General features: G+C 38.3%; 1 protein-coding gene across 2 annotated transcripts in view; it reads right to left on the bottom strand.

Moving 5' to 3' along the window:
• Positions 1-2776: 2776 nt before the first annotated feature.
• Positions 2777-13507, bottom strand: part of sec24d (SEC24 homolog D, COPII coat complex component) — a 202873-nt gene continuing 192142 nt past the window's right edge. For both annotated transcript variants that reach the window (XM_063043567.1, XM_063043568.1), the window contains exons 21-23: positions 11893-12084; positions 8142-8231; positions 2777-6197 (exon numbers count right to left, since the gene is read on the bottom strand). In XM_063043567.1, the coding sequence (XP_062899637.1) occupies positions 6057-6197; positions 8142-8231; positions 11893-12084 (423 nt within the window). In that variant the 3' untranslated portion in view covers positions 2777-6056. The remainder of the gene's footprint in view (positions 6198-8141; positions 8232-11892; positions 12085-13507) is intronic.

Below are 13507 nucleotides of genomic sequence, written 5' to 3'. Positions count from 1 at the left end.
CTCAGCAGAAATGTTTGTAGGGCACAACTAGCTACAGGCATCCAATTGCAAAAATAACCTTCTATAATCACCCTCTGTCTTCTTTTACCAAGTCAATGTTGGATCCGGTTTAACAACTTACCTTGATCTCATTCTCCCAGTGGGACCTTGTCAAAGGCTTTACTAAAGCCCATGTAAATACTCATTTTTACCACCCTTTCAAACAATTCAATCCAATTGGCCAGACAGGATCTGCCATGTTGACTGTCTCTGATTAGTCTCTATGATTCTGTATTCAGAGGCATAGATAGAGTAGACAGGCAGTCTCTGTTTTCTGGGGTTGAAATGTCTAATACCAGAGGGTATGCTTTGAAGGTGTGAGGGGGTAGGTTGAAAGGAGATGTGAGGGGTAAGTTTTTTACACAAGAAGTGGAGGATGCCTGGAATGTGCTGCCTGGTAAGGTGGTAGAGGCAAATACATTAGAGGCTTTTAAGAGATGTTTAGATAGGCACATGGACGTGAGGAAGATGGAGGGATTTGTTTCTTGTGTTTTTTCTGATTTACCTTTTGGTTGGTTCGGCATGACATTGTGGCCCGAAGGGCCTATTCCTGTATTGTTCTATGTTTTATGATGAAGCAGCTGAAGATATTCGGACCCAGGATACTGTCATGAAGAATAACAGCCATCTTCTTTTGTGTGGGGTATAACTCCATTCTCAAGAATACTTACCCTCTGGTATCCTTTGACTTCAGTTTCCCAGGGTTCCTTGATGCCATACCCAATCAAATGCTGTCTTGGTGTTATGTGCAAATGCCCTCACTTCAGCACTGGAATTCAGCTCTTTGTTGTACGATTGGGCCAAGGCTATGGGATCTGGATTGAAGAACACCCTGAAGAAAGATTGGTGAACAGGTTACAGATGAAGAAATGCCATTTGCTTGCATTGTTGACGGCTTCCATCACTTTGCTAATGATTGTGAGGCTGATTTATGTAGCAATTGGCTAGATTGAATTTGTCCTGCTTTTAATGAACGGGATATATCTGGGCAATTTTCTACATTATTAACTACGGCATATACCAGTGTTTTGACTACACTGGGACACTTTGGCTGGAGTACCAATCTTCAATGATATAACTGAAATATTGTCTGATCCCTTTGCTGTGTTTACACTTCTTTCTATAAATTGGAAATAATCAAACAGGCTGGAGACTGTGATGATGGGAACTCTCAGAGCAGTTCTGATAACATGGTTATAAATGCTTCATCCCTTTCTTTAGTTGGGCTCTACCATCTTTTAGAATGAAGATACTCTTGGCCCTTTGTGTACCCATTAGCTGTTCATTATCCACCATAGCTAGGTGTAGGACTGCAAACTTTTATCTGCTCCACTGGTTGTGAAATTACCTGGCTCTGTCTATTGGCCTTTAGCAGTCATTGCCTTGTTTTGCTTTACTGGGCAGGCATCTCATTATTTGTAGGAATGCCTGATGTTGTTCTAGTCAAGTCCTCCTGCTCTCTTCATTTTACCTGGATCGATGATAATGACAGAGTGAGAGATACAAATGGCACGAGTGATGTATACCTCCACAGCTGCTATCGTTCACAGTTGAGCAGCCAAGTCTGCTCTGAATCTATGACATTTAACACAATTATCATGCCACACATGATGGAGAATGCTCTCAGTATGAATTTGGCACTGTGTCTGAACAAGGACTGTGTTGTGGTCACTTATCCCAATGCTGTCGTGGAGATGCATCTTGTACGGGGAGGCTGATGTCGTGTGATGTTGATTCAGTCACTAACTGCTGCTGACTCAGTCTGACAGCGATGTCATCAGGCCTGGGCCAACTTGCCCCATAGTAATTGCACCAAATCACTTAGCAACGGACACTGAAACCCCAGTACAGAGAACACATTTTTTGCACTTGCTTTTTTCAGGTTTTGCCTGACCTGGAGCAGCAGATTCATGAATTGAGGGATAGGTGATGATCAAGTGATTTCCTTATCCACATCCATTGAAAATGTTGAGAGCTGTCAAGGATGCAGTTTTTGCCTCTGAGACAAGAAGGGTTTATGATGGAAAAATTGGCACATTGTCTGAGGTATCATTCTGTGAACGCAACTATGTCACTTCTCCCAGTTTAGATGCCAGTCTTTAGTGACCTGTCAAGTTTTATTCATTTTCTGTTTTAACGTAGTGCTCATGGTACAACTGAATGTCCTGTTAGGCCTCATCAGATGGCATTTAAGAATCAACCATCATAGATCATATAGGCCAGAATACGTACGGATGGCAGATTTCCTTCATGAAGGACTTTGGTGAAACAGATGAAGTTTTATAACAATTTGGCAGTTTTAATCATTATCATTATTAATGACAGTTGGTGTTCTAGTTCCCAAATTCAGAGTATTAGCTGGATTAAATTTCAAAGCTAACTTGGTAGATTTGAATTTGGTTCTCCAGATTGTTAGTTTATGTCACTGAATTATGAACAGGTAAGTTTAACTGCTGCAAACTTATTTACTGGTAAACCTCCATGTTTACCAGTAAATACATCATCTTAGCTCATTTGTAGGCCATTACTTTATGTGAAAATTGACTGTTTAGTTTTTCTAAATTAAAACTGTGGGCACACATGGAAAGTAGTTTGAGGTATCTTGAGAATGTGGAACGTACTTACACTAACAAATTATTTATTGATATGGCAGATCAGGTGAACAGCTTATATTGCAAGCAAGGCACTTACTTGTATTTGTAATTATTTTATTCACATAATTAATAAAAGCATAAAAATTGCATAATCAAATTTATGACAGAATAGTCACGTTAAGTTCAGAATTGCAGGTACTTTATTCTCTCACATGTCCCATCCAACTCTTCATTGTAAAAATAGCTGTAATGATTTTTCTAATAATTAACATTTGAAGTGAATATAATGAAAAGGAATACTACTTTTTGGATTTACAAAGTTAGACATTGAAACTATTTCAAATCTGTAGCTTGCCTTGTATGTAAATAGAAATGCAGCCCCTAAAATTCTAGGGATTAGAGCACAATGCTACTTTGCAAACAAGTTTATGATTAAATACCAATGATGCAAGTATTTTATGGGTATTATGATACAAAATATATTAACCATGTAAGAAGGCCTTCACTATCATTTTGCTTTCTTATTTTAAATCCTTGGTCACTTACTGATGGCTATGAATGAATATGAGCTTGTTGCTAGGGACTACAAGCTTGATAATTTGTTGGTGTTTCCAACCTATTGACAAATTACATAAATAATTTACTGGTAGTCTTCATCAGTCCTGCACCATCACAGACAATTGATCTACAATGTTGTGCTACAAAACTGATCGATCGAAGCAATAACTGAAGTACAATTAATGTCATCACTGATTTTTACAACTTGTTGCTTTCCTCTTGCCAACCACGCACAACAGAAAATTGCTGAACTGGTGATTCAGGATTTCATTACAAGCATTGTTTCCTCTTTCACAACTCCTCTAAGTACTTTTTATTTTCTTTCTTTCCTGTAAAATAAATGATGATCATCTTTAATTCAGTTCCTTACCCCTTCAATGTGGGTTGTATTTGTTTTATATATTTCATTGTCTTTATTGTGTGTTTCACTGTTTCAAAATGCATTGAATCAAGTGCCTGATAGTGTGGCAGAGATTATAAGACTTTCTATTCACTGAAACCAAGCACTGGTTGGAGACAACTGCAACACCCCCTCTTTTTCTATAATTTATTTACTTATTTACTGAGATACAGCATGGAATAGGCCCTTCAAGCCACACTGCCCAGCAATCCCCTGATTTAATCCTGGCCTAATCATGGGACGATTTACAATGACCAATTAATCTATAAACTTGTATGCCTTTGGACTGTGTCAGGAAACCAGAGCCCCTGGAGGAAAGACACACAGTCATGGGGAGAATGTAGAAACTCCTTACAGACAACGACAGGAATTGATCCCAGGTCGCTGGTATGGCAAAGTGTTGTACTAACCACGATGCTCCACGCTGGCCTAATCTGCAGTTTCTTCTGCTGAGGTACTGAAAAATAAATGTTGTCTGTTTTACTTGTCTATTTGAATATTTGCAATTTCAGGCACCATTCACTGGGGGCAAAATTCTGCAAACGTTACATTGACCTCTACATAACTTTCTGCTGAAACTCACACAACATGGGGTGATCTCTGCCTTTTCTGAGTTTTCAGTTTGACAAAAGGACAAAAAGGCTTGAAACCACATTAAGCAGCAATAAGTTTAGGACAAAAATGGGCACTTCAATGTTGCATATTACTCTGTACCTGGGCATGCCTTTATCAGGCACTCTTATGTCATCCAATGCACCAGCTTAAATAAAAGACATTAGGCGTTTTAAACAAGCAAATCACAAACTTAATACACAGTTCGGACCACTTTCCAATTACTAAATCATGGCTGACTGAGGTATTTTTCAAAAAGCCAGCTTTCCAGCATCTACAGTTTGTTTGATTCTCACATGAATCTTTTTCAGTCCAGTCACTCTCATTCTTCTAAACTTTACAGAGTGTTTTGTATTTAATTTTATGTATGCCTTTATTAATTATTAATGGCTGTTGCTAAGCCTTTCACTCACCACACCAAATCCACCTTTCTGGAGATGTATTTAAACTTTGACAGTTACAGTTATCACTGATTGTCAGTCAAGTTGATGTTGCTGTTACAGCATAAAAATAGAACTTTGAGTTAGCTCTGAATTTAGTAAAGGGCATGCCGATTTTCCACCTCTTCCTGCACCATATACATATCCTTCAAATCCCCTAAAATCTTTAAAAAAAAACACCATCAATTGCTGTTTCACAGAACCACAAAGATTGAGCATTCTGCTCTGGAATAACAAAGACTTACTATCCTCTCAGTGAAGGAAATTCTAGGCTCAGTCATAAATGTCTCCCTGTGCCAGAGAAAACTTTCTTTCAACAATTGCCCCATCAATTGCCTTAAAAGATTTGGTATGTTTCAACTAATTCACCTGAATTGTTCTCAACTCTAAAAATGGTGATTTTGAAAGATTGTTTCTAAAATAATTCTGTATCACTTAACACTGTGCTTAAGAAAATTAACCATGGTGCTATATTACATGTATATCACATTTATAGATGATATAAAAGGAAGGTTTATCATCAATGGAATCTGACATGCAAGTGTGCATATCTGAACAACAACAACAAATGCCGTTGTGGAGTAAATTCAGCATCATATCCAATAATAATCATTCAAACAGTCTAAGCACACTGACAAGACACAGCAATGTTCACAGTAAGCAGGCAAGTCAGAACTGTGATTCATTCATTGCTTCTTCTTGTAGCTTTGCATCTATGAAAGAAAGACATGCTTGATTTAATTAAATACAAAAAATAAAAAAAGTAGATTTTCTCTGGTTTTGGTCCACTGTATTTGCACTACATCTTGCTAAGAATATTAAAAGTTTTGGATTTATAAAGAGCACCTGCAGCAATTGATCACCATTATCTTTTGGCAACTGACGTCAATACTTACAAAGAGGGTACTTTACTTAATAGCAGGTTTTGTGGCCAGACTTATCAAATTGCTCTGCTTTCCATTGCTACACACTAGGACCACTCATTTGTTGGCAGGATGAAACATTTAACAATACAACACCTGATAGATTTATTTCTGGGTAGCAAAATGTGATTTGTTACTGTCCATGTTCTTGATATGTCAGTGAAAGAACAATAACTGAAATCCAATATAACAGTATAAACAGCTGAGAGTACTGAATATCATCAGTTCTATGCATTATTAACTGTATGCAATAATGCCAACTATTTTATTATCAGTGATACTTCAACTAAAACTATAGAGTTACTATAAAATAGTAAATATTAGATGTCTGGTATGTTCAAAATAGTTTTCCCCTTAAGAAAACTCAAGTGCTGTCAACAAAAGTTGCGAAATTAAAAGATTTATAATTTAAACTTGTGCAGTTCTTGCTTTCCCTTTCTCTTGTAAAGGCGAATGATAAGGCATCGCTTGCAATTGGTTGAGGCAGGTCTTAGGTGAGAAGCTGGCGGATTTCTTTGTGTACATAACAGAGGAAATCCACATAAGAAGCTCCTCCGTGGATCCCTTTATCTTCTACGAGGAACTGCCTGAAAATCCCCTCCGATTTCTCTTTTTGCTTTAATATTATCAGCTGTAGATAAAAAGAAGAGACAATCAAACCTAAAACTTTGGGCTGCAGAATTTGTAGAAAACATTCAATTCACTGTGACATGATATGAATTTGTGACAGTATTAATGTCATTTTTTCTGAAAGGAACGTTAGATGTTAGTTTTGCTTAAAAAAAAATCAAGAAAGATTAATTTGGAACATCCAGATTAAAATTGAGAGATAACAACAAAGAATTTTCAACAAATTTGGAATTTGGGACATTTCAAGCAGATCTAGAAACTGTTATACACCATGTAAATTAGTTCCAATTATTAAAACGCAAACATTATAGGGTACAGTGTACATATTTAAAAATAGATTTTTCACATATTTTCTTTAAAATCTGTGTTTGATTTACATTGAAGGGAATATGTCCTGGAAATACTAAAACCCAGTGAAACATTTCCACAATCACTATCAGCATTGGTGAACAAGACTGTGTGGTCAGTCTCCCGCTCTACTTGCTTTACACTGATAACTGTCTGGCTATGCACAGCTCCAATGTCATAGTTAAGTTTGTTGACAACACCATTGTTGTTGGCTGAATCAAAGGTGGTGACAAATCAGCTGAGGGAGATTGAAAATCAGGCTAGATGGTGCCAACGTCTCACTTAACGTCAGTAAAACCAAGGAGTTGATTATTGACGATGGGAGGAGGAAAGGGGGTCCATGAGCCAGTCCTCACCAGGGGATCAGAGGTGGAGAGGGTCAGCAACTTTAAATTCCTTAACATTGTAATTTCAGCGGATCTGTCCTGGGTCCGCACACAAGTGCCGTTACAAAGAAGGCATGGCAATGCCTCTCCTCTCTTAAAAGTTTGTGAAAATTCAGTATAGCATCTAAAACTTTGACAAAATTCTATATATAGATGTACAGTGGAGAATATACTGGCTGGTTGCATCACAGCCTGATATATTGGAACCCATTATATAGGTTTATATACTACAAGTGAGGGACATGAAACCAGGAGGAACATTTTGAAATTCCAGACCCCCAGATAAACTTGATGGATAAAATAGTATTTTCAGAGCTTCTTGCACCAGATTCTACCTCCTGACAGATTTTGCCCAGTTAGGAAGAAAGCCGACATTTCTCCCTGCTTAGGTCTCATGACCTGGGGACAGATCTGCCTAAATAAGACAATATTCCCCAACATGGTTTGTGTGTCCTGCTCACCTATTTTATTTACGTAGTAAAAGGACACTGGTGCGAAGAGAGCAACATTGACAAGTATGATTGACCCCTACTGTACAGTCTGCATGTGGTTTTAACCATTTGGAGACAAGTCAAAATCAGATACACAAATAAAGCATTTATTTCAGTGGTGGAATATAGATAATTAATTTGTTTACCATTTCAAGGAGTCAAATTTAATCTCTAGCACATTCCCAACAAATATTCAAGAATATTGGAATCCAGTCATTAAGAGGCAACCTTATGTAGGAAACTACAATTTACAGAAAATTAGGGATCCCTCAGCAATAAGGTAAATGTGTCACATTTCAGCGAAGTCAGGGGTCCAGGCTAGGGGAAGACTTAAACATTCCTTTTATTTCTTATATTCAAGCAAAGCAAAAAGTTTATCTTGAATAGCTATCATCTTCCAGTCCTCTTCAGCTAAAGCTTCATCTGGTGAGAAGTGCATGCTCAGGCATGTAAACATCACACTTGAGACCAATGATGCCAAAGTATTCCAAACTACTTTTTTATTAATCAATCCAGCTGAATTTAGAAATGTAATTTAGTTGGCTAGTATTGGCTCTGCCTATTGCAATCTCACCTTTTATCATTTAAACTTTTGGGGCACAGTGTAAACCTGTTAATGCACTGGTAGGTAACATAACTTAAAATCAATAGTTGGAATAAAAAAACCAATAATTGTAAGAGATCTGAACAAAAAACATGGTCTTTAACATTTCTGCTTACTTTCATGGAATAAGGGCTCTGGCTTCTTATATTGTCAATGATCATCCTAATCTTCTTTGAACATGGGTTGTCCAGTTCAGGTAATTTTGTCTGCAAGGAAGTGAATATTCAAAGGTCAAAAGATTGTGCAGATTTTCCAAGTGATTGTCTACAGTGAAATTGAGTGTGAACCCATCATTTCGCTTCTCACTTTAGTGCTAATCAATACTTTTCTATACACTGTGCAAGACAAAAAACTGAAATGAAACACTATGGCAGGTATAACATAAAGCTTTTCCCCACACACTCCTGTATCTCTAATGTTTGAATGTCATCCGACCATGACACTCAACAAACTAGTTATTGAACAAGACAGTACCAGCCAATGTGTTGGAAGGGCAGGGTGTATAATTCAGAGCATATAGTCTACTGTTCAATAACTTTACTCATAGACTAGTTGGGCCAAACAGACCCTTTGGCCCAACAGTTCTATGGCAACCACAGCATCTTCCAAACTTCTCTCCTTCCACGTATTTATCCAAATGCTTCTTAAATTTTGCAGGTGTACTCACCTCAACCATTTCCCCTGGCAGCTCATTTTGGGCGCTCACTACCATCTGTATAAAGAAGTTAACTTTCAGGTCTCTTTTAAACCACTCCCCTCTTATCTTCTATCTGTCCCTTCTAGTTTTGAAAAACACAACCCTATACAAAGGAATATGACTGTCCACCTTATCCATACATGTCATGATTTTATAACTTTCTATGAGGTCATGCCTCATTGTCCTGAACTCCTGGGAATAAAAGCTCAGCATCTCCAACTTCTCTCTGTAGCTCAGGCCCTCTAGTCCAGGCAGCACCTCCCCACCTTGACAATATCTTTCTTATAACAGGGCGACCAATACTGTACACCATATTCCAAGCTTGGTCTCTCCAATCATTTGTATGACTACAAAATAACTTCCCTACATCTAGACTCAATGCTCTGACTGATGAAGGCCAGCGCAGTGAACCTCTCTACTTGTGTGGTCACTTTCAGAGAACTGTGCACTTATATTGCAAGATCTCTCTATCTCACAATATTAGGTAGTATCCTGCCATTCACTGTAATAAGTCTATCCTAGTTTAAATATCCAAAATGTATAATCTCAGAGGTTCCCTTCCTCAAGATCTCTTTGCAATTCACTATCAAAAAGACTCCCTAATTTATCTGCATCAGCAAGCTTGTAATAATCCCAAATACATTCATATCCAAATCATTTAGAGAAATAAGGAATAACAAACATCCCACACTGACTCCTGGAGCACCATGCCAGACTCAGGCCCTCAGTCTGAGAACTGAACTTCAGTCATCACCTTTGCTTCCTACCATCTAGCTAAATCTGAAATCACCTTGCAGACTCATGCGACCTAATCTTCCAGCTCAGCCTGTCATGTGGAAACCTGTCAAAGGCCTAATTGCTGGCCATATAGACAACTTCCATTGCTGTACCTTCATCTATCCTCTTAGTTACTCCTTCACAAAACTCCAAAGGATTCATCAGACATGGCTTCATGTGCACAAAACCATGCTAACTATTCTTGATCAGGCCTTGACTATCCAAGTGACAGAAGATCTTGTCCCCAAATTTCCTCTGGTAACTTCCCTATAACTGAAGTCAGACTCACCAGTCTGTAGCTTCTTGGCCTGATATTGTTACTCTTTTTGAACAATGGAACACTAGCTTCCCTCCAGTCTTCTGAAACCTCACTAATGACTAATGATGAAGCAATTATCTCGACAAGGGCTATTGTGATTTGTTCCTTGGCCTTCCATAAGGTCCAGGGGTGCACTTAGTCAGGCCCTGGGCATTTGCCCACCTTAACATACTTCAAGGCTGAAATACCTCCTTCCTCTTAAATGCATATTATCCAAACCTCACTATTTATTACCCTAATTTGTTTGATATCCATATTTTCCTTAGTAAACACTGAGGAGAAATAGACATTGAAAATCTTAGCCACCTCCTGTGGTTCCACACATAGGCAAACCTGATGGTCTTTAAAAGGACCTAGTCACCTTTTTTCCCAGTTAATATAACTGAAGAACGTCTTGGGATAACCCTTGACCCTTCGAGCCAATTCCATCTCATACCCTCTTTGTGCTATCCTGAATTCCCTCTCCTTTTTCCTTAAACATTTTATATTTGTTGAGGGATTCACCCGTACCCAGCTGCCTAAAGTCACTGTGTGCTACCTTCCTTTTCCTTACCAGAGCCGCAATATCTCTTGTCAATCAGGGTTCCCCGAACTTGGTACGTTTATCCTTCACTCCAATGGGAACAGGTTGCCCTTAACTCTTAAAAGCCCCCCACTTGCCAACAGTTCCTTTGCCTTTAAGTAAAGTCACCTAGTCATCCCCACTAGATCCTGCATATATCCCCAAAGTTGACTATGTTCCTGTCAGGACTTTAACCTGTGGATCTGTTCTACTATCTTTTTCCATAACTATTTTTTAAACTAATAGAATACTCAATGACCAGCCTATTTAAATGGTACAGAAACAACTACAACTTCTCTCAATAAAAGCAAAATAATTTCTCCTGAAAAAAATTCTTCTCTGTTATTTCCCTCTTGTGTGCATGAGTAATGGAAACATCTGGCACTTGTACAGCCTTCCTGTCATGCCAGTGCAAAATACTTCCACAGTTTAGCAATCTAAATACTGAAGTCAATAAAAAAGACTTTGAATTTAAAAAAATCACCAGAAAAGATGACAAGGTCACTCAGATAGTTTTTGCACTTGCTAAAATCTCATAATTTCTGCTCATGCAGAATACTTGCATGCCAAAAGATTTGTGAGAATCAGTAAAGTAGTGGTAGTGTTATTAGCTTGTGGTAATCCAGAGGTCCAGGTCAGTAGTAAAGAGAGATCTAATACCAATGTGAAATGTTAGGTAAGTAAATTTCGGGAAGGGGTGGTGCAATAGAAACCAGTACCAAAAAGCCATCAAACACTCGTGCTTCACTCATGCCCTGAAGAAAAGGAAAAACCCACCACGTTTTCCAAATGTAGATGGGTACTAATTGCCTACTCTGTCTTCCTTTAAATATATTCTTAAATGAGTTTAAGAATTCTTCAGGAACTTTCAATCAACTCCAAATTTTCCTTTCCCACCTCAATGTCTCCATTTCTTATTATTCTTCTATGAAGCACTTTGTATCACCATTCACATTAAAATCATGGATATACAAGTTGAGGGACTATCAGCAATATTTCATTTCATGCTGGATTAGTTAAAGGCAACACTTTGCTGATGAGAGCATGCATATGGACAGGAAATCAGGTGAAGCAATGATGCTTGGCTATAACGAGAATTCAGCTGAGCCACAAGCCATGGGTTTTATAATGCTATTGGTACAGAATTTTCATGAACAGCTTCCACTCTGCCAAAATAAGGCTGCAGAAATTACAACTTAGTTTTGCTTATCTGTGTATGGATTAATTTTGGTCTGTGTACGGGGATAGGGTGGGGGGGGGGCAGTGGGAAGGTGAGAACACTCCAAGGAGATCCCCAGCCCCTACATCAATGATTAAAATTGCAGATTCACAGCAAATAGACACATTTTGACTAACCCCTACAAGTATTATTAAAGTTGATACACATCATTTTTGTAATACATCCCCCCAAGAAAATAATTTGGTTTAGCCAGTGAGGGAGGGATAAAGAACCTCTTGTTAGTTATGTCATATACTGTACATATATTTAATGACTTTTTATACATTACTCACCATCTCAGAGTTGATATGTGCAAAGGAGGGTACATTAAAAATGCCTTGAATTAGTTCAGGTGGTGAGTTCAATCCCAACCACAGAAACATATTTATTCCATTTGTCAATAAAAATATTCCTCCATCTTCTAAACGTTCCTCTGAGCAACGGACAGCTGCAGGAATGTCCTCACTGTTTACATCCATTTTGTGCTGTTATGAAAAGGACAAGTGTTCAGTTGTGTTATTGGTTGGAAACACCGGAACAAGAGGCCATTCAGCCTCCTGAGTCTATTGTACCATAAAACGAAATTGCTGCAGAAACTGTATTTGCCTTCATTTGAGATTCTATAATTATCTTGTCTAAGAAAAAGACTATTGACTGCAGTTTTGAAATTTTTAGTTAACCATCTAATTACAGTTTCTTTGTTCCTAATTTCCACTTAGTTTTTCATGGAAAGTTTATCTTGATATAATTCTAATGATGTGTCCTTGTTTCAATTTTCCTTACAAAGCCAAACTTTCCCAATTGCTCTTTCAGCTGTGTTAGTAGTCTTAAGAATATCCTTCATATACCAATCCCCACAGACTGGAAGCCCAGTTTATGCTACCTATTCTTATAATTATCTTCAATAGTCTATGCTGTCATTCTAGGGAATCTTCACAACTTTCTCCAAACCTCAGTAAGACTCATGCACTGCTGCTGGGCACTTTGATAAAATTTACATCAGTACTTTCCAACATTTATGATTCTGTTATGAGTATGCTGATTTTGTCTTTTGAAGTGTTCATTTATTGGCTAACATACAGTACTGTGCAAAATTCTTAGGCACATTTATATGGTTAGGGTGCCTAAGACTTTTGCATAATACCATATTTGTCAATATAGAATGGAGAGCAAGCTTATAAATCTGGCGGGAGCAAAGGATGTTGATAATGGCGAGGGTTGAGCACCATGGGAGAGTTAGGAAACAGGTAGCAGAGACGGAGTGCCCGAGGAGGGGAATGGCACTGGTGAATATACACTCAGCCCTGAGACACCAAGCGAGCTTATTTGATTCCAAACTATTGGTTTATTGATCATTACAGAATGTCTCTCTGGTGCTTCCCATTCACTCCCCTCTCCTCTCCTTTCCTTTCCCTTTTCCCAACCATAATTCCCCTCCCCCTGCCCTCTTCCCACACTCAGCCCACAATAGAGACCATATAAGAATCAGGCTTATCATTACTCATATATGTCATGAAATTTGCTTTTTTTGACTAAGACTTTTGCACAGTACTGTATAAACCTAGAATTTGCATTGTGACAGAAATGAAACTGAAATACTATTACTTTAACGTTATTTATGACAGGGGTCCCCAACCTTTTTCGCACTGCAGACCGGTTTCATGTTGACAATATTCTTGCGGACCGGCCGACGGGGGGGGGAAGAAAGACTACAATGACCATGAAGCCTTGCGCGGGCACCAGTGCGCATGCGTGATTTGCGCATGCATGTACGTGCCAATTTTTCTTTACAAATCGTTTTTGGCGATTCAGTTCGGGGGGGGGTGTTAATCACGAACGCAATATAGGTGATAAGTGGCTAATACACTTAGTTTCGTTTCTAAAAGGGATTATCTAACAAATTTAATA

The sequence above is a fragment of the Mobula hypostoma genome, chromosome 3 (genome assembly GCF_963921235.1).
Source record: "Mobula hypostoma chromosome 3, sMobHyp1.1, whole genome shotgun sequence".
NCBI lineage: Eukaryota > Metazoa > Chordata > Chondrichthyes > Myliobatiformes > Myliobatidae > Mobula > Mobula hypostoma.
This window is presented reverse-complemented; position numbering and strand designations above follow the sequence as displayed.